Raw genomic sequence first — 27,816 nt, forward strand, 5'->3', positions numbered from 1 at the left:
GTCTGCACCGGTTATTATATACTCTTTTTAATTATAACATGTATGGTAGGTCGATGATGGTTTTTAATTAAGTACTAACAACAACAAATGGATGCGAACATGTCCCGAAGGAAGGAAGAGAGATTCTGGAAGAAATATGATGTATCGTATGAGGTTTGAAAAAATTATATCATTGTTGATACTGATAAATTGTGGACTATCTTCGATCTGCAGTATTCCTCCCTGGCTGGTCTCTACTCTTATTCTTGTGTTGAGGCCATCAATAAAGTAGAGGGATTTTCTTTCTGTCTCCAATTCGTCCTCTTATGTTTAGTGCCATGTTCATGCATGTATATATCTTGTTGTACATTACGTAAAGTATTGAGACACACATATAAAAGTCAAATTAATAAAATTAATATAGTGGTAATCAATAATTATCACGAAGTTTCCATTACAATAATCCCATATATCTAGAGAGAGACAAAAAGATGAAAATCCATATATTGGTTTTTATTTTGGAGAAAGCTATGTATGTATATTATATATATATATATATATATATATATATATTATTCGCTCCAATTGTTTATTTCTCAAGGGGGAAAAAGGAAGAAAAAGAACAAGAACTAAAATTCATTTTTTTTCTCAAACGGTAATGAGGATTCTTCATTGATATTCAAATAGATACAACGATCCATTGCAAAAGCGGATATAAGGAAAAATACCCTAACAGAAATTACAAGAACGGAGTACAATGGTTGACCCACCATGCAAACTACAAAGAAAAGTAAAATGTGAAAATCACATCGAATAAGAACGCTACAATTGTAGCAAGCCTCCTGAAACCAATAATCCCGATCGACTACCTTTCTACAACAATTCACTATGGACTCGAGTGAAAATCGGGTAGGGGATCCTCAATCCAGTCCATTAATCACAGTGAATTTCTATCTTCGTTTCCGGATATAGAGCAAGGATGATGCTTTGGGTTGGTATCCGAGCACAGACTTCCATTGCTAATCACATTCCCAGAACAGAAACCAATTAACCTAATCCCAAACAGACAAATCCCACAATAGTAAAACCAAAACAATCAAACCAAAGAATTTAAAGCAATTAAGCTGTTAAACTTCCTTGATCAGTTTAAACCAGTGACTGTCTTGATCAGTTCAAACCAGAGCATCTCTAGGGAGCCGAGACCTGTCCAAAATCAATCAACAAAAAGGCAAACCACAAAAAGATTAATTTGGACTGGCGGGAGGCATAATCAATCCAGCTAGGAGTGTGATGCCAATCGCAATGTGCGGGGATGTTGTTGCTAAAAGGAGTGGCGGGAAGAAATTGTCCACGTGTTAGTTTGCACTAATTAATCCATTTTCATTATACACACATATATATGTATGTATAGACCATCAAATATCTCTATTATCGTTGCTTTCCGATAATGTTACGCTGATTTGGATAGCAGAGAGCAGACATAGAGAGACTGGGAAGAGAGAGAGAGTCGATTTCACTCCTTCGAGGTTAATCGATTTTGATCCATTAATCTGCGGATTAATTTGGGTTGTGGGCTCAATCCGCATCGTGATCTTCCCTTTCTTCTGTCCTCTATCTTTGATTCGATAATTACTAAGCAAAGTTAACTATCACTCGAGCCGAATTGGTTGTCGGCCAAGGTTGTCAGAATCGCGATTCTACCTAGAATCGATCGAGGGTCGTAGAATCGTGAATCGCGATTCGAATGGTGAATCATAAGATCCTACCTGTAATTAAAAAAACATATATTTATATATGTAACATACTTTCCTAAGCAAAAAAAATTAATTATTGTTCATTCAAATAAAGACCGCAAACCAAAAAATCAACAATAAGTCATAAAACACAAAATATCCCTACAAATTATCGAAATTCAAGGTCCAAATCATAACTCAACAGCATACCGTTACAAACACAAAATATTGTTCTTGTGGAGATTTGCATTGGCAGCTGCAACAGCATACTCTACAGCTTGTTCCACAAAAGGGTTCTCTCGAATTCACTTGAAATGCAAACTAGTTAAGGTAAATGCAACTGATTCAAGTTCCTTTCCTTGTAATGTGACCATTCGAGATATAAGCTTACTCTACGGGGCACTGGGCAGAATGCAAAACAACACAGACAACTGCATGGAATCTAACATTGACTTGCCTTGAAGAGATCGGTCAGAGAGTGAGCTGCTCAATACATGCTTTATAACTGAGGCAAAGCCAACTCACATCTGTCCAAGACTCGAAAAGAAACAAAAACAGGTTACAAGAGTCTGTAAATTAACTAAGAAGCCATTAATATGCAGCGGAATGGAACTGGAGGAAATAAGACATTTGATCAATTACAGCGGAAGATGGCTGGAGGAAATACCACATTTTATCAAGACCTTTCTTTTTCAATCTAGCTCTCTCAGCTTCGAGTTTTTTGATGTTCCTTTGGATATGATTTATGTAATCCAGGGCCACGTTCAGCTGATCTGATGCCGCCCTCTTTCCCTAAATACATTTACCCAAAGTTTAGTCAGAAAGCAAACCCTAATTCAATTTCAAGCTTATGCATTCCAGTTAAATTTTTATATTAGCTCCAATCTCAAACCTGCACCTCATGCACATAAAAGGATCAGATGATTATCTCGAGATCATAATTCTTGGAAGCAATTAACCAACGACAGATGACAACCACAAATTTGCACACGAGTAATAACAATTGAATTAATCATTTCTTTAATTTAGAGACAACAATTCAGCAAGTTTCCACTGGAAAATCTGTTAGTGTGAGTTTCCCATCTTTTTACCTTAAGGATCTGGGCAGGCAGCAAAGATCGAAGCGAAGCATAAAGGGTATTCATTTCTTTCCTTCTCTGCCGCTCAATCTCTATGTGACGTGTCTTCTTCTTCTTGTTTTCTTCATCAACATCAGCATCTTTAGGGGCCTTATTGCTATCATTAGTTGTTTGTCCAGAGACGAAAGGCTTAGGAAAAGAATAATTGGGATGTAGCTGGGGCTCATGACCTCCAAGCATTTCTTGGCCATGAGACGAAAGGCTAAAGCTGAAGACGGCATGATCACGAGGATGAACATAATCAGTAAGAATCAGATCTTGAAAAAGAAATCGAATATACATTGTAACACTGGGGAAAAAGGGACTGGGACCATAATCGACTCAGAATCGAAGATTGTACCTACCGGTCCTGCCCTGCCCCCGATCGAAGCTCAGAGTAGCCGTGCAACCCGAGAACGTATCCGCCGCTATGTAACCTGGAGAAAATGGATGGCAGCTCGGACAAGCTAGCTAGTCGGAGGAAGAACTAGCCGCACCGTTAATCGAAGGTGGATGGAACTATGGAAGATTTCGACTGGAAATCTCGAGAAGACCACAGCAGAGAAGGAAGTAAGGGCGGGCGAGAGAAGGGGGAAGGGGGGAAATACTATGGGCGTAGGCTTCGGCCTCTTCTAGGCCCGCGCTCGGGCTGACTCGGGCCTAACCGTAGAATCGCAGAATCGGCCCGATTCTGCGATTCTTTGGTCCAACTCGCGATTCCGGCCCGATTCTACAAATTCCGACTCACCCCTGCAATCGGAATCGATGACCCCCTCATGAATCGTAAAATCGTATGATTCTACGATTCGAATCGCGATTCTGACAAACATGCTATCGGCCGCCTCGTCCCGGGGATTGGGGGTCGTCGGTGGGGTCCCCACCCCTGGCAACCACCCAGCTTGGCAAGGGCTGGAATTTTCTTTCTTTTTATTTTATTTATTTTTGTCTTCTTTTCTTATTTAATATTGTGTCATTTTTAATTTTTTTCCCAACAAAAAATCGACATTTGGACAATTTGTAGCCAACTCGAACGAATTTAATGGCGTTAAGTCCAGATCAGTAACTCCGTGACTGTCTGATATGGAATGGTCCAACACAATCACTTTTCTAAATGATTTAGGACTATGTTTTGTAAAATTAAATTTATAAGACTCATAGTCAAAAAATGTAAAACTTTCAGGATGATCCTGAGTATTCTCCCTTTTAAACTATAACATGTACATGTGGTAGGTCGATGATGGTTTTTACTTAATCAAGTACTAACAACAACAAATGAACGTGAACAGGTCCCAGAGAAAATAAGAGAATCTTGAAGAAATCCGATGTATCGTTTGGCATTTGAAAAAATTATATTATTGTTCGTACGGATAAATATCCATGTTCAGTCTGCAGTCCCCTCTGGCTAAATCTCTGCTTTTATTCTCGTGTTGAGGCAATAAAGTAGAGGGTTTTCTTTCCGTCTCCTACTCGTTCTCTAATGTTTAGTGTCATGTTCATGCATGTCTATTTCTTGCTGTACGTGAAAGTATTGAGTACACACGTAAAAGTCAAATCAATAAATTTAATAACTTCTTTTTCAGCCAAAAAAAAGTCAAATTAATAAATTCAATATATACTAGTGATTTCACTTGTACGTACGCAAGATTATAATAAATATTATTGTTGGATATATGCAAATAAATATAACAATTTTAGCCACTAATTTTATAAAAATAAAAATTAATTCGTGTCATCTATAGATAAACAAACAAAAAACTACTTAATTTATGGAATGGAGTTTTATCCTCACAAGGGGATTAGGGCCGACAAACAAGCCTCCAAACAAAAGTATCTGCGGAAAAAACTCAAACTTGCAATTAAATTATCATAAATTAAACCCTCAGAGATTAGCTTCGTTTGGTTTTACAATTATATTTTTAAAATTTTAATTATAATTTTAACTCTACTCACTACACAACAAAAATCAACAACACAATTATTACTTTTCTTTTTTAATTTTTTTTAATCATTTAATTTAATTTTTAATATTAAATTTTCTCAACTATTCATTACTTTTTTCATAATTTAACAGCACAATCATTACTTTTTCTCAACTATTCATTACTTGTTCACATTTTTTTCTCATAATTCAACAACACAATCATTACAATCCAATTAAAATCAAAATTCAACTCTACTTAACTCAAAAACCAAACGCACCAAGAATTTCTTTTCTTATGAGTAAAACTCTCTTTAAGCGAATGAAAAGTCGATCAACAATGAGCTGAGGGTTTGCGATGTTGAACCAAGAGCTGAGGGTTCTCAAACGAAACTTATACGTTTCGCTTTTTGACTTTGATATATATATATATATAATAGATAGTTGGTAATTAACAATTATCATGAAATTGTCCCCATTACAATAATCCCATATCAGGAGAGACACAAAAAGATTAAAAAACCATATATTGTTTTTTTATTTTGGAGAAGACTATCTGTGTGTATACACACACACACATATCGTATTCGCTTCAATTGTTTATTTCTCGAGGGGGTGTGTGGGGGAAGAACTAAAATTCATTTTGCATATGGTTAGGTAAAGCCCATCACACATCCAATATGAGGTCATCCCTAACGTTAGCAAATATTTGAATAAAGACTTATATATATGGAGATCCAAAATTGCTGATCATATTGTTTGACCACGTAATATTCAATGATGGGCCTTTTTGTTTTAAATGTATATTATCTGTACTACGACAACAAATTGAAGAAGGAAAATTTTTTGTTAAACATTCAGTTTTCAGAATGACGTTGAAGATAATTTTCGTTAAAGGAAATCATAAAGAATTAAAAAGAAAGTAGCTCTCATTTGTTGGTAATTAAGATTTAGATTCTTTATTGATTACTTCATGCTCCTTTATAGTGACTATTAATATTTTTATTTTATTGTATTACGCTCATAAGCATTTCTTGTAAAAAAAAATTCAGAGAAAGTTTATCGAACTGATATTTCTTTAACCATCTGCTTACACATATATTTAAAAGGAAAAAAAAAGGTCCTATTCACTTTTACAGTCTCTCTCATAAGATTCCTCTCTTGTTTGCTCTTTCATTTGGCCGGCTCTTTCACAGGAAAATTAATTTTAGTCCATTCAACTCATCAAAAAAAAAAATCCATTTCTCTCTCAGGTCAATGTGCTTTCGTACATTTTCAGTCACAAGTTCCCTAAATGTCAAGCTAACGATTTATATTTTACTTTAAGTTATATTTACTTAATTATAAAGCAAGTCTTATTTTAATAGTAGTGCTCTCTCCTGTGCATATAACACGGATTCGTTTCATATATCTTGTTGTCGTTTTAGTTTTAATCATTCAATTTAGCATTTTGGCCAATTTTTTTATTAAGAAAAAGAAGCACTTTCAATTATAAAATCAAATTTCAAATAATAATATTCAACAGAATTAGAGTAACTTTTGGTTAAAACAGAGATTAACTTTTTGTTAAAGTTAAAAATTCAATGGTACTTTGCAACTAATAGTCACATATAAATTGTCATATATTGTTCAATTTAGTTATTAATGAAGATTTAACATATTATTTAGTTTAGAAATTGTAATACGAATTTATTTTTTCCCTTTCTAAAAGTATTGTTTATGAAATCCTTTATTCTAAATAATTTTTTCTCTTTTTTATATCACTCTAAGTTCATAGTAATTTGCGATAAATTTTTCTTTTACATAATCGATCATAAGTTCAAAAAAATTATTTGCTTAATAATTATTTTTTGTTCGAAATCCTAGCTATTATGATCAATTAATTGTTCTTCTATTTTTTTCTATCCTCTGCATCATATGTATTGGGCTTTCGCATATTTTATATCATTTTTCGTTGGGTAGTGACGACGCTGGATACCGCGAGCAGTCCACATGATCCTAGGCTCAAGTCACTCCGCCTGATCTTCCCGGCGACATATGCAATAAGAGAGGATGACGGGTGTTCCCATCGTTCTCCCTACGATACTTAAGTCAGTTCAAGTACCTCCCTGTTTATGACACTTGATGGTGGCTGAGGAAATGGACCAAGCCTGGAACTGGGCCTTCCAGGATGGATGGGGTGTTTTGTGGATTACGAAAGGGGAAGATGCAGACTAGGCCAGCCCTTTCATTCGTTGGGCCCATTATGGACTTGAGATCGGCCCATCAGGTAGCCACAACATTGGGCACTCTAAACATATACCCAGCCCTTACGTTAGTCCATCCATGTTAACCGACATCATCCACGATTCGAAAATTTTAAGAATACTGATCCCATATGAGCTGTAGAGTTCTAATTCTAATTCTCTCGAGGGGTAAATATTCTAGTCATTCTCCTTCGAGATCTTAAGATGATTTATCTTCTATTGGTTACTTTTTCAGTGCAGATGCTTTGTGTCATAACGAGTTGGAATTTGCTAAGTCGGTATTTAAACATTATTAGAACATTACATATTTGATGTCATTCGTGTGTGTAGCATGCGTCTTACTCCAATCAAATTCTGATGTCAGTCCACCCAATTATGCCTACTTCTGTTTAATATATACCGTCTCTCTGCTATTGCTATGCCATAATCATCTTTTCATTTGTTCCCCGGGAAAACGGAAACCCATCCATCTTTGGGGACAATTTCTTGCCGGTGCACCAGCTGGAGAACATGAAAAAAGCCTCAATAAGAATGATGAACTTAGATTAAACACATTAAGCGCTAGCTGAGTACAGAGAGCTGAAAAATGCCTTGGAACATCATTAAATTTTGTGCCTTACTTGGCCACTTCAGTACTCGCCGAAGCTCATGGTCCTGACCTTCAGCTCTCCTCTGCTTGTCGTAAGCTCATCCAAGGTCTCGGCGTCACAAACTTCAATCCTGCTTTCCGTACTTCCCAAGTGAGGCGCCTCGTTCAGCTGGTACATCAAACCACAATCAATTCTTCACCTTTCAGGCCATCAATATGTAGATAAAGCATTCATAGGGACACAAAAAATGGGGGAAAAAAAAAATGTAACCATGTTTGCGCATACTCGACGAGATAGGCTGAGGGAGATTCTTGGGGTCCAAGCTATCTCTTCGTACTCGGCAGCATCCAATTCCCGAAGATGGTGGGGAGAGAAAAACTTGGGCAGTATATGCTGTCTTATGCTTATGAGGATGAAGAATGGGAGGGGGAATAGGACTCCCGCAATTGGTATCCATGTAATTCCGAAGCAAAGGAGCAAGTACACAAACTGGAATAGCGTGAATGCCGCTATGCACTTTAAAGGAACCGACTCGACAAACGAGGCGTGCACTTGCTCGAGCACCCTATAAATTGCCACACACCGTAATGCAACCAGTTCATTGACTTTCATCGTGATAATAACATCGAATGAACTACTTAAAAGCCAATTAGCCCGTAAATATTCCCCTTGAGGTTAAGGTGATATATAATCAATGGGTTTTGAGTAGGGTGCAAGCTTACTTGTAGCGACGAGCTGGCACGATGAAGAGAAGGAGCAGACGCTCCCAGAACTGGTTTCCGGGGAGACTGTCGATTGCCATATAAGCGAAATATCCCCAGAGCACCGATGTCGGAATGAGCTTAATTGCGGGCATAGCAAGTACCGATGCTGCTACTAGAAGTGATTGTAGGAGATTGCTCACTCTTTGCTCGTTCACTCGCACTGGCAAGCAGGCATCTAGGTGCTTCTTGGGATCAAATGTTACTTCTTTGTCTTGGTCCTTTTTAGGTTGCATAACTGCCTCTTTCAAATCTTCTAGCTCTTGAAATACTGACGAAGTCTGTAAAAAAGGTATGTCATATGAATACTAAATTGAAGGAGCCAAGATCTTTTAAGTGGTTTCTTTGATCGTAAGAAAGTTCTGAAGACTATTTCTTACAACAGGAGTGTTTTCAATTTCTATGAAAACAGCTTGCATTTTGCCGTATATCTCTGAGTTGCTGGCATTTTGCTTAATACTCTCCTTCACACTCTCTACCATCTTCCTTCGAATCAACTGCAACCGAAAAAATCCTCCTTCACTGAAAGAAGAAAGCTCTCGTGCAACTTGCACAAACCAAATTTTCTTATTGGAAATATAGTGGGTTTTACTGACCTGCTTCTTCAAAACTGCAAGGCTCTTCGTGTGCATCGGAGACTGTGGGAGGACCCCGTTGGATGGAGGCAACCCGATTAACCCGCAAAGCAAAGTCTGATAATATCAATATATTAGTCCAAAGTAATATAATATGATATCTAGCCATTTAATCGAAAATTCTTAGTCTATAACACATTATTTACGTACATGTATGTACATATATGTATATATGTATGTACATATATATATACACATATATGTATATATGTATTTACATATTTGTTGTTATGGTGTTGTACAACTATTCATAACCTTTTATTTGTTCATAAAGATGTGCATTTGTTATCTCACATAAAACCATTCCAATTAAAAATTAAAAATATTTTTGGAATAATCCTTCAGCTTAGACATGTTGCTAGGCCTTTGTTTAAGAATGTTGTGGAAGATGAGTCAGCTATAAGTTTTTGGCATGATTACTGGCTACTTGTGGGACCTTAAACCCTATACTATAGTTGGGTCTAGCTTTCCTGCCATAAAGAGCCATGAGTCGGTCCGTCATGTCCTCGAGAATGGTGTTTGGCAATGGCCAAGGAGCTTGGATCCCCGGTCTGAGGATAAAGCGATTGGCATGTACTATCACTCTTAGATTCACAAACCATGTTATTTGGTTCCCACATAAATCCGGAACCTATACAACAAGAAGTGCATAGGAAAGTCTTCGAAGCAAAGGTTCTAAGTTTACATAGCAAAAAGCGGTGTGGTTTGCTGGCCACCTCCCCAAGGCTTCTTTCATTAGTTGGTTAGCTATTCTTAACAAGCTAAGCACTAACGATCAAATGTTTAAGTGGGGACTGTTCATTTCGACCCCTCAATGTGAGTTCTGCAGCGACGAGGAGGAAACTAGGGATCATATGTTCTTTGGGTGCAGAATTACTAGGAGGATCTTGTGCAACTTATTATGCCCAATGAGTCATGCTGGATGGCTAACAAATTGGGAACTTGAACTTCAGTGGGTTTCAAGCTTGAAGGGAAGGTCACTTGATACTGCTGTACAGAGACTTCTCTGGACCATATACAACTACATGATATGGAATGAAAGGAACTCGAGAATATTTGAGAAGAAATCGACTAGCGTACCGGATTTAGTACTCTGTGCCATCAAGCTGAAGATAAATTGTTATCAATTCCAAATGTAAAGTTTAAATTGTCTAGATCTTCTATAGCTCAAAGTTTGGGGTTATACTCTTTATCTGTTTTGAGTTTGTATCTTGCTTGAGTGGACTCTTGTACATATTTTTTGCTAATGAAATTTACACCACTAATCAGGAAAATATATATGTATATATATTTTTAGAATATCCTAAATTTATAAATTTAAATAAACTGATCAGAATTTGATGCAACTCCACGGGCAAAAAGCTAGTTTACCATGAATCCGAGAATTAAGATATCGTAGTGATATGCAGACGGCTTCTTCAGATTGAAGTCCTTCTGCTGTGCTAGCTGTGAAGCCACACTGTGGTCGAAGAAGTAGAGCCCGGCGATCATTAAAGCAGGAACAAAAGCTGCAAAGACGTATGCAGGCGGTACCCTCCACATATCCTAGAATAAAAAACTTTGTAACTTCTTAAATCAAAGAATCAAGAATGAATTGATCATTTTATGAAGATTAAGTAGTTACCACAATCACAGTCCAGTGATGTGTAGAAGCGGATTCCCATGGTAACGGGCTAAACAACCTCCGTGGAACAGCGGAAGCAACTTTACTTGGCACACTAAAGGAAAGTGCTGTCCAAGCTATTACCATTAGCGGTACCCCGTAATCAGCAATGAAGCTTCTGAGGCTTCCTGAAAAGCCCGACAGCAAAAAAAAAAAAAAAACAGTTTATTACCCTACATCTGATGCATTCTAGTTTTTGGATTTAGATGCAACTCGATGAGAGATCATGAACCTGTTCCATATAACCAAGATCTTGCCTTCCTGCTCTTCAAAGCAGTGTAGAGAAGGCCGAAGGTGAATATTATCCCCAACAGCCCGTTCATGTAAAACCTCTGGAATTGATCTTTCTCCAAGCTTATGTCTTCGCCTTCAGGGACTCTGAACTCACTCACAACTCCCTGCTAGTGCACGTATTAAAATTCAATTAAAATATGGGTATACAACCAAGCATGAGCATGCTCTAACTTGGCTATGATGCTAGCTAGGCCCATGAAAACAATCATTGAACATGAATACAAGTGCACCTTGATGGCCTCTTGAATGAAGAGAACAGTAATTAACATCCCGAAAAGCTCTCCTGCAACTCTTGTGAATCGGTTGATTATGTCGCAGGCGTTGAATATTGCTAGCAGAAACAGCAACAGAGCAGTCCATACGCACACCCTGCAATCACAACTTCAGAGGCTCAACTATGGACTACTTGCCTGTGTCATTGATTCCCTTCTTTCTATGGAATTTTTTTTATTTTATATTCTGAATTCCGTGTTTTACATGCTTCCCGTTTTATGTATCTTGCAAACTGGTTAGAAAATGATTGGACAATATGAAATTGGGAAATCCTCCGTGACCAAACCGTTTTAACTTTCAAGAGGTCGGTGATCAGTTTACGTACCATCCAGCCCAAGCCAAGTATAGTTCGTGGCCCAAATCCTTCCTTCCTTTGGCAAAGTTGTAAAGATAAGTGTACATGATAATGGTGGGCTCTGCAACTCCAAGTATTAGAAGAGGCTGTCCACCGAACGAGGAGTGTATGATGCCACAAATGGCGGTCGATGCCAATGTTTCAACAGCGCTCAAGCTTCCATCTGCGAAGAACAAAAAGCTGGTTGCTTACAGTTCATGACACGAGAAAACTATGCGCATTTATTTATCGATATTTAGTATGGAGTGCCGGTTTGGTTTCTACCAAGAATCCTGAAAGGTGATCTTTAACCAGCATTCTACATCTGGGGACTGGCTTCTGGCATCAACATATGATTTCCTTTTTGACTGTTCATTGTTTCATCTCCACTTGGGAAGCATCAAATCCAAAATCGAGTTTTTACGAAAACGGACTTAATAAGGTTAAAGTGACGTCTGATTTTTCAAATTCTATTATGTTATTGTTCACCAAAATGCACACACTTTGTACCTGTATCTCTACTGAGCTGCTCACCAAAGGCAATAACTGGGAGTGCGGAGGCAAAGAAAATATATGTTGTTGGGGCCAAAATCCTGTCAAAAAATTTCAACAAGCAGCAACTTAAACAAATATGGAGCGATATTTGCAATTCAAGTAATATAACTATTTCCACAATTAATATATAAATACCCGAATCCTGAATGAAGACCTGAGATCCAATCTTCCTTGTAGCACGACGCTCGACCTCGGAAATCCGCCACTATTCCTCGAAATGGAGATTTGATGCTCTCCATCTCTGATTCAAGTAAAATACATATATCTTAAATGAGTATATGCAAAGAACTAAGTAAAAAATTGCCTCGTGCGGGCAATTGTCTCGTTACTGCGACTTCAAAAACAACAAGGGATACATTTCACATGAAAAGATACATTACTAGGATAAAAATAAAATGATATGGATATAGAATACTGAAGAATAGCTACATGAAAGAAAGCACAAATACGATTACATCACATTAAGAGACTCTGAACAAAATCACGTCTCTGAAAGTCTGAAACCGAGAAAGAAAGCCACATATAACCCGACCCAGAGAGCTTATTGGGGATGGTAGTGTTACCGGAAAAGTTCTGGTCGTCAGCGGGATAAGGCAAATACAATCTAAGAGAAAATGGGTGTTCAGGTGCCAAATTCTATCACCTTCTGGTTGAGACGGGGAGACACTAAGAGGAAAATTAAATAGAACAGCACGGCGGCACATGGGAACCCGAATGGTTTTCGGTCCTACTCCTTTCCCTCAATCCCGCCCGCGTAAAAGTAGGACCCACACATCATTAGAATTTAATTGCCTGCCCAATAATCTTTGGATGCACAAAACATCTGCTCCTTGTCCGCTTATGTGAGAAATTTTATGGTCCATTCATCATAGAATATCATCACCTTTTTGGATTATTAGATGGCTAATTAGTTTTATTTTTCATCAATTACTGCGATCCAACGGTTAAAAGATGGTTGCATTTAAGAAAATGATTCCACTGTGAAAGTTCAATTTGCGATTATCTTCTGTTTTTATGTAGCGTATATATATGTATATAATATGTGTATGCGTATATATGTGTGTGTGAGACAACCTATTGGGGAGATTTTTTGCGCGTACACACAATCAATATGCAAGGTGGGGGAATATCTCGATGTGATTGGAAATTGTGGTACGATGTTATTGCTTACCTGCCATATATAAATACATGACACTTGACATATATATCCAACGTAATTCAAAATACACAGCAGGTATCATGAATGCACATATGTAATTCCGATCAATATATATATATATATATATATATATATATAAGAAATTAAGAATGATACATGTAATTAATTTATATAAATTGATTTTAATTTAAATTACAACTATATAGACACCTAGATAACATTATATTATAGAACATATATACTAGAAAAAGGTCGTCTAGCTTGTATTTAGTTTTTGAGTTGGATTTCAACTCAACTTGACTCTTTTTTCGGAGATTAAAAAAGACAAAAAAATATTTTTTGTAAATGTTGACAAATATATGGATGCGTGAGAATAAATATATATGTGTATATATATATATATATATAGATGTAGAAGTAGATAGACAATTTATGTTGAGAGTTAAGAATAGCAACCTAAGAGAAATTCCATAAGTTTATAAGAGATTGAGTACCACAACTTATCAGTTGGAACTTTTGGGTTGGAAATAGACCTAATCACTTATAGGCCCATTGGGTATTTTACATGGTATCAGAGCGGTTATGCTTCCTCGCGTTCACGTATATGGACTCACACCACACTCGGTTTAAAGTCTGTTTGGGAGGGTAGCCGAAAAATGCGCATGTGTTAGCCCGAGTGTGGTTATGTCTAGTTTGAGGCAGCTAAGAATACGCATCACGTTAAGTCAGGCCCGAGTGTGAAACTCGTGATTAGTTTGGTTTGTCCCCCATCGACAAGCACGAAAGAGGATATGCAGCTCGTAATCAGTTGTTGAGGACGGGTATTTAACGACACATGACACGTGATGGACCACACATTGCCACATGATGGCGGGTGTTGAGTGGTTGGATACCACAATCTATCAGTTAGAACTTTTTTGTTAGAGATAGGTCAAATCGCTTATACTTCCAGTGAGTAATTTACATTTTATTATTAAAAAAGTATGATTGAGAAATTATTATTAAATGGAGAAAATGACAAAATAATAATGATTATAGCATTGAATTTGAGAAAGAGTTGAGTTGAGCAGTAGAGTATAATTTTTTTATTTAAAAATCAAACGAAATATTCGTTTTATCAATGTTATCATTTACCTAATTAATAAAACAAAACAAATAAATAGAATATATATATATAGGGATGGCTAGTTTATATATATATACACACACTAGCTAGATACTTATCCGCACTGTCGTGCAGAGTTATTTATTAGTAAATAATATTCTTATTAATTTATAAAATTAATACATGGAATTTTATAAATTTAATCGTGATTAAATTTATTTTGAGTAGTGAACTATCATTGATAAAAATAAGTATGTAAAATACTTTTAAAAAGGTTATTTTTTAATAAAAATATATTAAAAATAAGAGGATATTAATGTATTAAAAGAAATCAATTGACTGAAAAAGAAAAAAAAATGGAGGAATTGGCAATTTAATCAAAAGAGGGAAGTTGAGAGAGGAGAGAAAATAGGGATCGTGGGATAGTGAATAATTATTTTTGTTAATTTATAATTATATCCCTTAATTTAATGGTTGTAATAAATCCAAATATATACAACAAGGGCAATTTCAGAATGCAATAGTTAGGGAAGCTAATCTGTTTTCACATGAAAATAATATAGCTATAGATATAAAGAGCTCTGTCAAGAGTAACACTCAACTTTAATTTACATTTATTATAACTAGTGCTTCGCCCGTGCATTGCACGGAATCTTAACATAATTTGCTTTTCTTGACAAAGAATTATCATTAGATATAAAAATATAATTAATATACATAGAAAAAACCTAATAAAAGTTATATATTCTAACAAATAGACAATTAAAATTATAAATTATGAGCTAGTCAAAGAAGAGAAAAATCATGTTAATAAGCTGATACTTACTCTATCCCTATGAAATAACATATAAATTAAGAGGTAACAATCATGTACGGTGTATATTTGTATATGTACGAAGAGTGCTAGATATCGTGTAGGAAATGAGATTAGGTTATCGGAAAAGTTATATAATATAAAATCGAATGATGAAGCGTATAATGAATTTTCAAAAATTTTCTATTTATAGTATTTTTAAAACATTGAATTTAGTAAAAAAAACCACATATCTCGAGGAGTTTTATTCCATAATTGAAAAAACTCCTCAATATCCTATACATACATTGAATATAGAAATATTCTTCTCGGTATTCTAAATAAGTAGCTTAGAGACAACGTACATACGAAGTATTAATGTAAAATTGGACAAATACATGAATATTGATTTAGAATTAAATTTTCTGAGAAATCGAAAAGACGATCAATTATGAGCTGAGAACTAGCCAACGAAGCTCTCACGACTTTGTTGTTCAGCTTTTATATATTATCAATAGATAAATAGATATAAATAGATTTCACCGAATCACCGACCGCACATGCATAGCCACTGAATGATAATATTCTCTATGGGAGCGACATTACATGTTTGGCTGCTGCTTTCTCATATTCAAACTTCTTGTCCAACTTATTAGGTTGATAACTCGTAGTCCTCTAGATTCCAAGACGTGAAAATTCTTGTTCGATCAGGGCATCACCATCATAAGAGATGATCGGACTAATGTGTGCCGCTCAAATTATATGAAATGCGCTTTTCACTAAATTCTTTACTATATAATATCATTCGTAAATGCATCGATGATTTCGATTAGAGGCCTCAAGCATACTGGAATATATGCTCGAGACATCAGATGTTTGCGCATGTCATGTGTTGCGACGGCAATTTTTCCATGTGTTTGGTTACTAACAAAATGGAACTTTAAAAGAATATGTATCATATCATATTTGGTTTGATTCTATGCAAGAGCATAATTGTACGTCCCTACACAAAATTTGGAACTACACAACCATCACATCCCCTGGTAATTAAGGTGGACAAATTAATCAGCATTTAACTCTACACTCAATCTAGGATTTCAATTGTTAGCTGTGCCACCTGGCTATTTGGATTTTTTTTTTGTTTCCTCTTTCTGCCCAAGGCTAGCTATTTAGATTGCATAAATACATTATTGTTAATTTCTTCTTTATAATTTTTAAAGCAAAGCAAGATGTTACGGGTATGCCAGCTAATTGATTGATTGCTAATTGATGAATTGATTACAGGAAGAGCTCTTCCTGTAAATTAATTAGCTAGCTAAGATGTGCCAACTTTAGCTCAGACTAGCTATTTCACCAGCGCGTTGCGCGGAAATATCACTCTTAACAGGATAAATAGTATTTAAATGGGTCCCCGAACATTTAATTAATTTATAATTATAGCATCAACTCTTTAATTATTTTCAAGTTAAACATAAATAAATAAAAATGTTAAATTCAACATACTAGATAAGCACTATTTAATATTTTATTTTATATACAGGAATGAAACTTTATTCACTTAAAAGGCATTAATATATATATATATATTTATTATTGGTACGATACCTTAAAAATTATAAATTATTCTTTTCAATGTGAATCTTGGTATTCGGAAGCTCAATTTGGGTCTCGATTAATGCAATCGAGCTGTGTCGGCCCACTAAAGGGAAAACCTCAACGTGAATTTAAAAAGTATAAATTATTTTTAACAAAATTAACGTAATTAATTAATATTTATTATTATCCAACAATTTGGTGGTTTACTTATCATTTTAGCAATTCATTATCTGAAAATTTGCATTTACAATCCTATTCTAAATTCTTTTGCAACGCTTTTTTCATTTACTAAAGTAATTACTTAATTCTTATTTAAGTAAATGTTTTTCATCAAATAATGCCAATTATTAAGTGAAAAATCACGGATAACATATTAATTATTTGAAAATATAAATTATTATATTTTTGTGAATTGAATATATAGTTTACGGCCCTTGAATTATATATTTATTGACTAAGAGATGTTAAAATTGAATTGTAAAATCAAATAAGATTAATTAAATTCAATAAATTGTTATATATTTCTATTTTTTTAAAACTAATATTTTATTTCGAGATACTCTTTTTAATTTTTACCGACATTTGTTAGTTTACTTTCAGATATTAATTAAGTCGAAGTCTCGTATATAAAACTAACCAGGCCACTCCACGTGTCAAGCGTCATGTTGCTCCATGTGTCAAGCTTGACGTTACTCTATGTTTCAAACTCTCAACTCTCGACTGCATGGTTTCTCATTTACTCTATGAAGGTAGCTTCACCCACAAGGAAACTTGATCCACAAGGATTAACTCCTCGTTTCTCTCTCTGAGCTAGAAATAGAAAAATAAAAAGAAAACAATATCAAATAATCATCCAAGAAGTTGCTGACTTCTAATTAATGATGAAATTAAATTCCCTAAAATAATAAATAATTATCTAAGTAGTTATTTTTTATAGCTTCATGCACAGAGGAATTAAGCCAGATGGCCTTCACGAATTTTTAAGTTTTGATCAATAAAAAAAACTACAAATAATTAACAATAGATGATTAAAAATTCTTGCACAAAGAAATAAAGTCAGATAACCTTTGCAAATTTCCAAATTTTGATTAAATGAAAAAAAATACAAATAATTAACAACAGATATTTAAAAATTTAATAAATAAGATTAGTGGGATATGAGCTAAGTTCGCATACTTATATTAAATAATTTTTTATTCATGCAACCATATGTATATGTATATGAGACTCCAACTTAATTAGTATATTGGACTAAACTAATAAATATCATTAAAAATTTAAAAGAAGTATCTCAGAATAAAGTAAATAATTTTATTAAAAATAAAAGTATGATAATTTAGTCAAACTTGATTAATCTTGAATTTGATTCTACAATTCAATTTGATCAATTCTTAGTCAATAAACATATATTCCATGGGCTATTAAACTATATAAAAAATCCAATTGACAAAAAAAGAAGAAGAAAAAGTAGTATTTATGAATAAAGTAAATAATTTTTTAAAAATAAAAATATTACCATTTAGTCGAGCTTGATTAAGCTTGAATTTAGTAAAACTTGATTAATCTTGAATTTAATTGCACAATTCAATTTGGTCAATTCTTAGTCAATAAACATATATTTCATGGGCCATTAAACTATATAAAATATCCAATTTGTAAAAAAAAATGAAAAAGAAGTATTTAAGAATAAAGTAAATAATTTTTGAAAAATAAAAATATTACCATTTAGTCGAACTTGATTAATCTTGAATTTAATTCTACAAAATAATTTTGTCAATTCTTAGTCAATAAACATATATTTCATGGGCCATTAAAGTTTATAAAAATCCAACTTGCAAAAACATAATAATCAATATTTTCACATAAATTAATATGATATCCGTAATCTTTTTCTTAATAAGCGGTATTAATGTGATGAAAAATAGTTACTTGAACAAGAATTAATTAATTATTTTAGTAAATATTGAGATCTAAAAACTCTGTCTTGAATACTCTCTGAAATACACCTCTAACTTAGGTATCGGAGGGGGCTCTTGGGCAAAATCCCGAGAGTGCTTCTTGCAGGTCACGGAGCAACGGTCGGACTCGGAAGAGGACTCGAAGATCCTTCATGATGGGGAGAGGATTTCTAGCCGGACCTTTTTTCGCGCATCACTTGTATAGGGTGATATTCCAATATTGATTCTACCAATAATAATGATAATAATAATAATAATAATAATAATAAAAGATATTCCAATATTGCTGATCATGTTTTTTGACCACAATAATATTGTTATTCAATAATAAGCCGTTGTTGTGTCATGTTAACACCGCCAGGAAATATTTGGCTTCACACTGTGGCTCATTGCCAATTTCGACGTTGGATAGGAAATATCAAGTTATGATTCCTAATACACATAGGATGAAATTCCTGTGAAAAGGAGGAACACTGAAATCGAACCGCATCATTGATCCATCCTTTCAAAATTGCGATGCATTTGACTTGTCCTTCGTTTGGAGGATTCCACTGTACGTCTCTGTGGAAGAAGGATAAGAATGGATAAATTATATGAAAATCAAGTGGACGAGCTGAAGACGACGAGTTGGGAGTTCGTAATAGTTCGATACGGACCATTAGCAGCGATAAGTGCCCCCATTTCACTTCACTAGTTGATGGGAGCTCGGCGGCCGCATACTCACACCAGTGCGGACATTCAAGGATCCGGTCCATGGGCCTGCAATATTGAACCCGCTCGGCCCAACTTACGAAAGTGTGCTGGGCCGAGGAGGCCCATTAAGCCCGTTGACTTCTCGGTCCTCGTGCAGCCATGATTATGAAGTAATTCTGAGGAGATATCAGGGGCAAAAGAGGAATAAAGGGTGAATGATCTATCGGGAAAAGCATCGCCAATCTCCAGTTTCAGATCGAGAACTCGCAGTCCCCTTCTTCTTGCCTTCAACTCCGCCTGCGTTCGGGAGCTGAGCCTTCTTCTTTCTCTCCTCTCCTATCCTCTCATCGTCTCTCTTCCTCCCTCTCCGTCGTGAGACCCTTTCCGAGGAAAGGGGAATTCTTTAGCTTGTGGGAGTTTGACTGTGATTGGTATCGAAAATGTCGGGAAAAGGAGCTAAAGGTCTGATAATGGGGAAATCCGCGAACAAGGACAAGGACAAGAAGAAGCCCGTCTCGCGCTCGTCACGTGCCGGTCTCCAGGTTGGCTCTCTACCCTTCCTTCTCCTTTGCTCTGTCTACGGCTCTGTAGATAATGTCTGTTCTACACACGTCTGTGGAAAATCCTGTCGGACTGAAGAAGTGCAGCGCTCAGCTTCAATTAACAGCGCTTAGATCTCTAACGATATGGTGGATTGCGTTAGGACTAGGGAAATTGGCTCGGAGTCATGCAATTGGTCAGATTTGTGATGGCGATAGCTTTGATTTTCGCTGATTTTAGTCGTACTGTGAAGATGCTGAACACTTTTCGATACCCGACAATCAAAATCCGCCGTTTGAAAGAATTTGTCAATCTAGCATACTTAGTGGCTTGATTTTGTTGATTGAAGAACTCTGCGCTGGTGGAGATATTCAGTGTCATAGCCTTATACGTGATTACATCATGAAAGTCAATAGTCAAAGTCACCACCATTGTTTAAGTTTTAGAACCTTTCTCGTTGCCACTGTATGTTTGTTCTCACACATCGTTAGAAAAGTGCAGGTGTTACTGATAAAACAGGAATTAGCAAATGGGTAGGGAATGATACATGACAGTAACCGTTAATGACTGGCAGCAGTAAGGCTTGGCCTGCACAGTGTAGTGAGTAAGGCTGTCTCGTGTAATCATGGATATAGCAATTTGATATTCATTTGCAACTTTAGGGGACTCTGTTTAGCTGTTTGGGGGTCGACAGGAGCTACATTTTCAGTCGTAAGATGAATTTGAGAGTCAGTATTGGAATGTGGACAGTGGAAAAGCTTGTCGAGTAGCACGCCAGAAACTCCGTGAGGACTGAGGACCATAAATAATTACTGCAGCTGATTTTTCAGCGGAATGCAGAAGGCATGATAATGGTCGATGTCTTCCCATCTCCTTTTTTTTTTTTTGCAATAAGTAAAAAAAAATTGATAAGTAACCGCTTCCCATCTCCTATGTTCGAAGCTCTTGATTTATTCATTTTCCAAGTTTTTTCCTTTTCCTGCTTCATCTGAATACAGCTAGCTGTTTCGGCCAGCAAACATGGGATTATGTGGGTCTTCTTTTCAGCTGTTCTGACCCTTTTGCTACATGAATGCGGCAGTTTCCAGTAGGTCGTGTCCACCGTCAGCTGAAATCAAGGGTCGCCGCTAATGGAAGGGTCGGAGCAACTGCAGCTGTTTACACCGCAGCTATTCTGGAGTACTTGACTGCCGAGGTTCTTGAGCTCGCGGGCAACGCTAGCAAAGATCTGAAGGTCAAACGTATCACGCCGAGGCATTTGCAGCTTGCGATTCGTGGAGATGAGGAGCTCGACACCCTGATCAAAGGAACCATTGCCGGTGGAGGAGTCATCCCGCACATTCACAAGTCGCTGATCAACAAGTCCTCAAAAGAGTAGAGTCTGTAAACCCCTTGACAATCATCATATGATAATCTTTATTGCCGGTTGGAATGTTGATGAATCAGTGTTGAGATGCAAAGACAGTCAGTCTTGTCCCTGTGTAGCAAATCTACAGAACTGTGCTTCTTTCCAGTGGGAGGAGAAGTTGTCTTTTCTTAGCGGTCTAGCTTTTGGGATATTCGAGTTGAACAATCACTAATGTAGTAGTTTTAGCTGTGTCCGGGAAGTTCTCGCTATCCTCACTCGCTCTTCTATGGTTTTCATTTTTCTTGTTCTTTCAAATTTGCTCTGATCTGAGCAACTGACTCCATTGGATATACGGAAATATTCGATTTGTGATAGTATCAGTGATGTGGACCCAGCATAAACAAGAGGACATTTCCGTGATTTTTTTTTATTTTTTTTTATGAAATGAAATATTACCATGAGCTACAATGACGGGAATTGTAAGATATCTGAGGTTTGCAATATCCAAAAGTTGAGATCACCTTATCTGATTAGATAGCATATCAAAGAAAAGGCTTATTTGAAGCCAAGGGTTGATCTCTTTAAGTTATATCCTTCCACATAAAACAGCAAAAACTAAGATTGACATGATATCTGAACCCAGCACAACATATGCGAAATCTTTCAAACATACAGTGAAATCGAATCCGAATCGCTTGCTTTCTATATACAGTGAAATCTAATCCAAATCGTTTCCATTCGAGAAAGAAGGTATTAGCTTTCTTCCTCGGTAAAGGGTGACCCGCTAACTTCCTGTGTGGAGCACCCATGTATGTTATATGCCTACAAAAATCTATAAGGCGAAACCTAAAGGGACAACCTATCCAGGACACCAAAACTAGAATCTTAAAGAGTATTAACCCCCCAAAAAAATAAATAAAACACTAGAATCTTAAAGAACTCTTTCGCCTGGTTATGGGACTGATGTTCCATACAACTATCAGGTTTGGATCCGCAGCTGCTTCTTGAGTTCCATCATCTCCTTCGCTTGTTTCTGATCAACCGAGAGAGAGATCGAATGCAATTTAAAATTCGAGTAGTGGTAAGATTTATGAAAGGAAAGCAAGACGTTCAAATCAAATGTGACTCTTGATTATTATGGAAGTGCAGCTCTAAGCTGATACACCATGTCCCAATTGCCTTGTCTAGTTTAATGGCTTACATTACCTCATGTAGTTGCTTCCACCATCTCTCCGTTTTCTCCTGCAGGGTACGCCACTCCATGCCCATACTGTACTCGATCGTGTTTTCCTGGGAGCAATGTGAGGTCGCCACCGCGCTCCTCTTTGGGACAGAAACACCAAGAGCCAACCCAACATAATTATGTTTGTTAAGAATTGATTAGGGATAAAACGAAAATTAGAATAAAATTCATGATATATATAAGAACATCATCTGATAGATAAAATACCGCATCTTCTGTTAGCCTTTTTGGCTTGATTTTGTAGTGGCCAATGAATAGTTTTGAATCATCAGACTTCCTCAGAGATCCGACGCAACCAAGAACAGGTCTGCATGTCCAATGAAATTTGAGCACAACACCCTTATCTCATGCTTTATTTTCATGGAAAAATATATTTCATGGCTTGATTTCATATTTTTTCGAGTTCACGGGGTAGTAATTTGTGAAAGCGGATCCGGGCTAGAGTACCTTTGATCTGTTAACATAAGGCAGCTCCTATTTAACTTGTTTATCACAGCAGTGGCTGCATACTTCGACTTGAATATCACAAAAGCTTTACCTGCATGAATCAAGTCCAATCAGGATGAATCCTTAAAGCATGTGCAGTAATTCAACTGAAATTGCGATCGAGCTAGATCAGGATCTACCATATAGCGGACAAGAAAAAGGAGTTTGTGTTACCATCTTCGCTTCAACTCTTTCATTGAACGCAGAACGGACTATCTCCTGAGCAACGTCAGGAAATTTGAGCTAGGCAGAATTAAAAATAAAAAAAAAAAAATTACGGAGAGAGATAAATTATGAGGACTGTTCTTTCACATTGATGGCACAGAATGTCCGATTTTTTACATTGACACAGTAAAATTTCAATAGTGGTCTTACAAGGAAAGACTTCTAAGCTTATCTCAGGGCAAAAAAAGGTCACCTGCAACAGCTCTGTTATTGAAAGGCTTACTCGTCAAAGTGTCTAGTAACTTTTCCTCGTAGGGAAGGGGATCGATGCATACCTCTACTTCACATGATGAATAAGTAGGGTCCAGATTGTCTAATAAGACCAGGGTGCCCCGCTCCTGAGCTTTTTGTAGTCTTTCCCTCCAAGGCTTCAAGAATAAAACATCGTATCAAGTAGCATCCATGACGCCACCATTTATAAATTTATCGAAGGAACGAGAACGCTCGGCGTTAATTTGCATTGCGCTTACAAACGGTTTGTCTCCATTACAAAAGCTCGGGCTGATAGGATGGTGAGCTCAATCATCTTATAAACCCATGGATTTCTTTTTAATTCTCCAAAGTGAAATTTTTTCTTAAGCTTTGACCCTCAATAATCGCCTCACGTGACGACTTGTTAACCATCACCTACCACGTGCTCTTAAACAACTGTCATCAATGACTGACCATGAACCAACTACCTCCTCTTGTGCCTAGGCAAGGAGGAACAAACTGACCACGAGGCAGACTAACTCTTTTGCACTCGAGTTTATTAACCACGAGTTCCACACTCGGATTAATCAGACATGGGGCGCACTCTGGCTGCTCTCAATACTAGGCCTAGCATAGTGAGAGTGCACACATGCGCGTAAAACCCATCCGATACCATGTCAAATTTCGATTGGGCTTACAAATGGTTGGGCCCGTCTCCACCACAAGACCTCGAGCAGATAAGATAGTGAGGTCAACAATCTTATAAACCCATGGATTTCTTTTTAGCATTCCAATGTTAAATTTTTATTTAACCCTAGATAGACTCTCAAATCTCAAAACTCAGAAACTACAAGACTACTTTTTAAGATGGAAGGTAGCATTTGTCATTTTAAGGCCTTGCCGTATGAATGAGCAGTCCAGTTTCAGAAGAAGATGGTTTAGAACCATCAGATGGATATACTCACAGTCACAAATCTCTTGAACCAATGCCCTCCATCCTGCAAAGAAGAACTCCAAATCAGAACTTCGACGCAGGGCAATTTGTAACCATTCAGCCAGCTAATCTCATTCAACATAAGGTGAAACAAATGCAGACAGCTGAATTTCATCCAGCATTGTGTTGCAGCTAAATGAACTGATTCTTATAAGAACTGATTCCAGACCAGCTGTGAGAAAGACAAAAGCAGCCTTAACCGGAACATTCAATTGAACAGAGCCAAACTCTAGCATTTTACATGATCCAAAAGATGAGGTTTATGACTCCTTTGTTGGAAGGGCAGTCCACTCAAGCTAAGCCCTGAATACTTACTGCATTATTGTCTGTTTTTGTTGCCTGATCCTGTTCCACTAGAGAAGAAGCTTCATTGGAATTCTTGCCCTTATCCTTTGGAAAATTTAATTGGGGAGGCTCCAGCGGCACTTGATCTCTAGTTTGGGTTACTGCAACATTGACCTCATCCGAGAACCTTACCTTCTTTTTTGACTTCTGTTTGACAGGACTTGAAGCTGAAAAGTGCGATGAGAATTTCTCTTTATCCTTTTCCTTTGGTTTTCCAGACGAGATTCTTTCCTGTACTTTATCATCTGAGATTGATTTGAACTTCAATGCGACATTCTCATTTCCTAAACATCTCACTTTGATTGGAGAAGTTGGACGAACCCACTCTGCGTGAGATGAGCAAGTTCATTGCTTTGGCATATGACGACACCCAGAATGTGGATGACACTTCAAATGTAAATTAGGCAAAAGCAGAACTCACCTTCTTTCACCGTATGCTTATCATCATATTTCTGATCATCTGTTACAGCATCAACTTCTCTATCTAACATTCCAGTTGGATAATTCAAGCTTGGTTTGCGAATAGGAGAGAGAGTGAGATCTCTATCCTTCCTTTTGTTGAAAAAGTTCTCCACTGCAGCAAATCATTTTAGTTAAGAATGTACTAAAAGAAGGTAAAGCAATCTTCGTTCACCTCCACATTATTAGAAGATGCTCTGAAAGAATTAGGTAACACGATCCTATTTATGGCCGATGGACAGTGTCATCAGCAGAAACAGCAGCAAATACTTACCTCTGAACCCATGAATTTCATTAGGGAATTTTCTGGAAATTGTTAATTTTCCAACATCAAATGTACAAGAAAATATGTAATCAGCAGATCTCAGTTCAGCTTTTGATGGAAGAGGATTTCTTTGGTCCTTTGAAATGCATACAACAGAGCATTTCCCCTGAGCTGCTTCCTGATACATCATAGAAGAAGAACATCAGAAACCACTGCACTTAAAAATGTTTCGAGGGGAACAGGAACATAACTGAGATCATCTTAGCATACTTAATTACCAGAAAGTTGGTGTTTGAGAGGCCTTCACCCTCACAAGAAGCTAGGAATATCTCATTCCACTGAGGCTCATAATCTCCGAGATAATTTCGGATTTCTGATGGCCGAAAGAACCATACAACCTCCAATTGTTTCCCGCAGTCAGTTGTGTCAATAATCTTAACAATTTTACCTATATAGGTTTCAGCTTCTCCAGCTTGATAAAAGATTACACAATCATGGAGACAGTACTCCACACCATCATAGGTAACAGACTCGTAAGACTGGACATCCCTGTTTACGTTATCTTCCTGATATAGCTCTAGAGGCATTTTCATCGTGTAACTACTATTCCAGGAACCTGAACTTGGAAGAGACATATGTTTTAGGTCAAATTATGCAGCATTGGCATGATGAGGAACCAAAGAAGGCAGGAGAAGTCAATATCAAAGACCAGATGTTGAGATGATAATAGAAGCTAACAGAGAAAAAACTTAACCAAAGTGTATTACTACAATGAACTCCAATGAAGAATAAAAGCGAAATGTTCTATAGGAGTCAGACTCTCTCACGTATAAGTTCAGAAGCAGAATCAAGAGGTATTTTGCCAAGTAAATCCTCTGGCAATCTTCCCGAAGATAGCAAGAGTCATGACAGGATTCTTTATTGGGTGAGCAAAGCATGAAAGAAATGAAATAAACTTGGCCCGTGAAGATATAATGCAATCTAAACTGGGAGCCTAGTAAACTTGCCCCAACTTCCTGAAGAAACTTTCAAGTAAAACCTCAACCCTCAAGATATATGACAAATTGTTCTTAAGCTAAGCCCACTCCAATCTACCACATAAGATTCGCCACCACTGAATTGCTAAATTTTGGTTCCACCCCGCTTTTAGATCCCGAGATGGGTTGTATAAGGTTTGCTATGTAGGCCACCACAGCACATGTAGCAGGGTCTGGTAGCAATTTTTATATGGATCAAGCCTATAATCTTTTCCATTCCCCTTGGCTAGCTCAAGAAAGGGGCCAAAAAGGAGGGTAAAAGGGAAATCTTGGCCAGGAACATGTTGGTCCCTACATAGACTTCAAAAGGGACCATATAACTCCGAAACAAACACAGTAGGACAGAGCAGCTGATAATGCAGCAGTGCCCTCCACTCCACCAAAACATTTAAATAGAAGCCAATTGGAGAATAATATTCTATTTCACTGAAATCAAACAGCAACCTGTCCATTCAACCTTACATACACACACGCACATATATCCCCTAATAAGGAGTACGAATATGTAAAGAAGACAATAGCAAACCCAAATGCTGTTTGAGACCTGGGAAAACTCAAAGGTTCATAACCCTGGAACAGAGTATGCTCACATGGCAACATTTTCCTATTAATATAATATCTCGAATACCCAAAACAACGAAAGGAAGAAAACATATACGTCCGGGAGGAGGCTCTTTGACACTCTATTGGACTTGAATACCACGCGAAGATGCCATGTCCGTGAAATGCGAAGCTCGGAGAAGAGCATTAAATTTTATTTTATTTTTTAAAGGATGAGTAACTAGAAAAGGATTTTTACAGCAGAGAAGTGATGCAATGCGGGTATGGCGTCTAACGACGACGGCAATCTACAGGCGGCCCGAGGAAGAGAGAGCTCGAAGGAACTTACCTTAGTGGGATCGGAAGGAAGGACGGGAGTGGAGCTTCGGAAGAAGCGAAGAACAGAATCTTTGCAGAGAAACAAACGAGAATGATTAAAGAATATGATGGAAAATCCGTTTTGCAGTTTGTTTTATTTTTGTTTGTTTTTCTTGCAAATAATACATATCGGCGACTCGACAACGGGGAGAAGAAGATGGACGCGCACTTTCCACAAATACAAAACATATGACCAATCACTGCCCGCCACGTCAGCACCGGACCTGAATTTCTATTTGTAGTCAACTCTAGTCCCGCTGCTCCATTTTTGTCATCTATTTTATTTATGAATTAATATCATCATATACTACGGGTGTGAACGGATACCGAGTATATCCGGAACCAGTCGGAACATATCCAT

The 27,816-nt window shown here is 36.9% G+C and overlaps 4 protein-coding genes across 7 annotated transcripts; 1 reads left to right on the top strand and 3 right to left on the bottom strand.

The window, feature by feature from the left end:
• Window positions 1-2,233: 2,233 nt before the first annotated feature.
• Window positions 2,234-3,660, bottom strand: LOC116193024 (transcription factor bHLH94-like). Its single transcript, XM_031521747.1, has 5 exons — window positions 3,579-3,660; window positions 3,196-3,267; window positions 2,804-3,108; window positions 2,355-2,504; window positions 2,234-2,239 (listed from the first exon to the last, which is right to left on the bottom strand). Exons 1-5 carry the CDS (start codon window positions 3,658-3,660, stop codon window positions 2,234-2,236), a joined length of 615 nt encoding a protein of 204 aa, XP_031377607.1.
• Window positions 3,661-7,259: 3,599 nt separating this feature from the next.
• On the bottom strand, window positions 7,260-12,791 carry LOC116196517 (boron transporter 4-like). Of its 2 annotated transcripts, none has more exons than XM_031526278.1 (14): window positions 12,663-12,791; window positions 12,235-12,340; window positions 12,055-12,137; window positions 11,536-11,728; window positions 11,168-11,306; window positions 10,876-11,041; window positions 10,605-10,771; window positions 10,352-10,525; window positions 8,942-9,037; window positions 8,726-8,842; window positions 8,307-8,626; window positions 7,870-8,149; window positions 7,615-7,752; window positions 7,260-7,495 (listed from the first exon to the last, which is right to left on the bottom strand). In XM_031526278.1, exons 2-13 carry the CDS (start codon window positions 12,336-12,338, stop codon window positions 7,624-7,626), a joined length of 1,968 nt encoding a protein of 655 aa, XP_031382138.1. In that variant the 5' UTR covers window positions 12,339-12,340; window positions 12,663-12,791; the 3' UTR covers window positions 7,260-7,495; window positions 7,615-7,623. The 2 variants fall into 2 exon arrangements, with proteins under 2 accessions (XP_031382138.1, XP_031382127.1); XM_031526267.1 differs by having other exon boundaries at window positions 7,855-8,149.
• A 6,850-nt stretch (window positions 12,792-19,641) lies between these two features.
• LOC116215033 (probable histone H2A variant 3) lies at window positions 19,642-21,668 on the top strand. The gene is made up of 2 exons (XM_031550593.1): window positions 19,642-19,945; window positions 21,025-21,668. The coding sequence occupies exons 1-2, from the start codon at window positions 19,844-19,846 to the stop codon at window positions 21,319-21,321; spliced, it is 399 nt and encodes a 132-aa protein (XP_031406453.1). The 5' UTR covers window positions 19,642-19,843; the 3' UTR covers window positions 21,322-21,668.
• A 165-nt stretch (window positions 21,669-21,833) lies between these two features.
• Window positions 21,834-27,580, bottom strand: LOC116215011 (protein ANTI-SILENCING 1). 3 transcript variants are annotated; one of them, XM_031550576.1, is made up of 12 exons: window positions 27,427-27,580; window positions 25,779-26,116; window positions 25,510-25,678; window positions 25,198-25,350; window positions 24,747-25,102; window positions 24,403-24,435; window positions 23,521-23,613; window positions 23,161-23,239; window positions 22,982-23,072; window positions 22,742-22,841; window positions 22,498-22,614; window positions 21,834-22,324 (listed from the first exon to the last, which is right to left on the bottom strand). In XM_031550576.1, exons 2-12 carry the CDS (start codon window positions 26,091-26,093, stop codon window positions 22,271-22,273), a joined length of 1,560 nt encoding a protein of 519 aa, XP_031406436.1. In that variant the 5' UTR covers window positions 26,094-26,116; window positions 27,427-27,580; the 3' UTR covers window positions 21,834-22,270. The 3 variants fall into 3 exon arrangements, with proteins under 3 accessions (XP_031406436.1, XP_031406428.1, XP_031406442.1); XM_031550568.1 differs by having other exon boundaries at window positions 23,161-23,263; XM_031550582.1 differs by having other exon boundaries at window positions 22,493-22,614; window positions 23,161-23,263.
• Window positions 27,581-27,816: the final 236 nt, after the last annotated feature.

This window comes from Punica granatum, chromosome 1 (assembly GCF_007655135.1).
Source record: "Punica granatum isolate Tunisia-2019 chromosome 1, ASM765513v2, whole genome shotgun sequence".
Classification (NCBI taxonomy): domain Eukaryota; kingdom Viridiplantae; phylum Streptophyta; class Magnoliopsida; order Myrtales; family Lythraceae; genus Punica; species Punica granatum.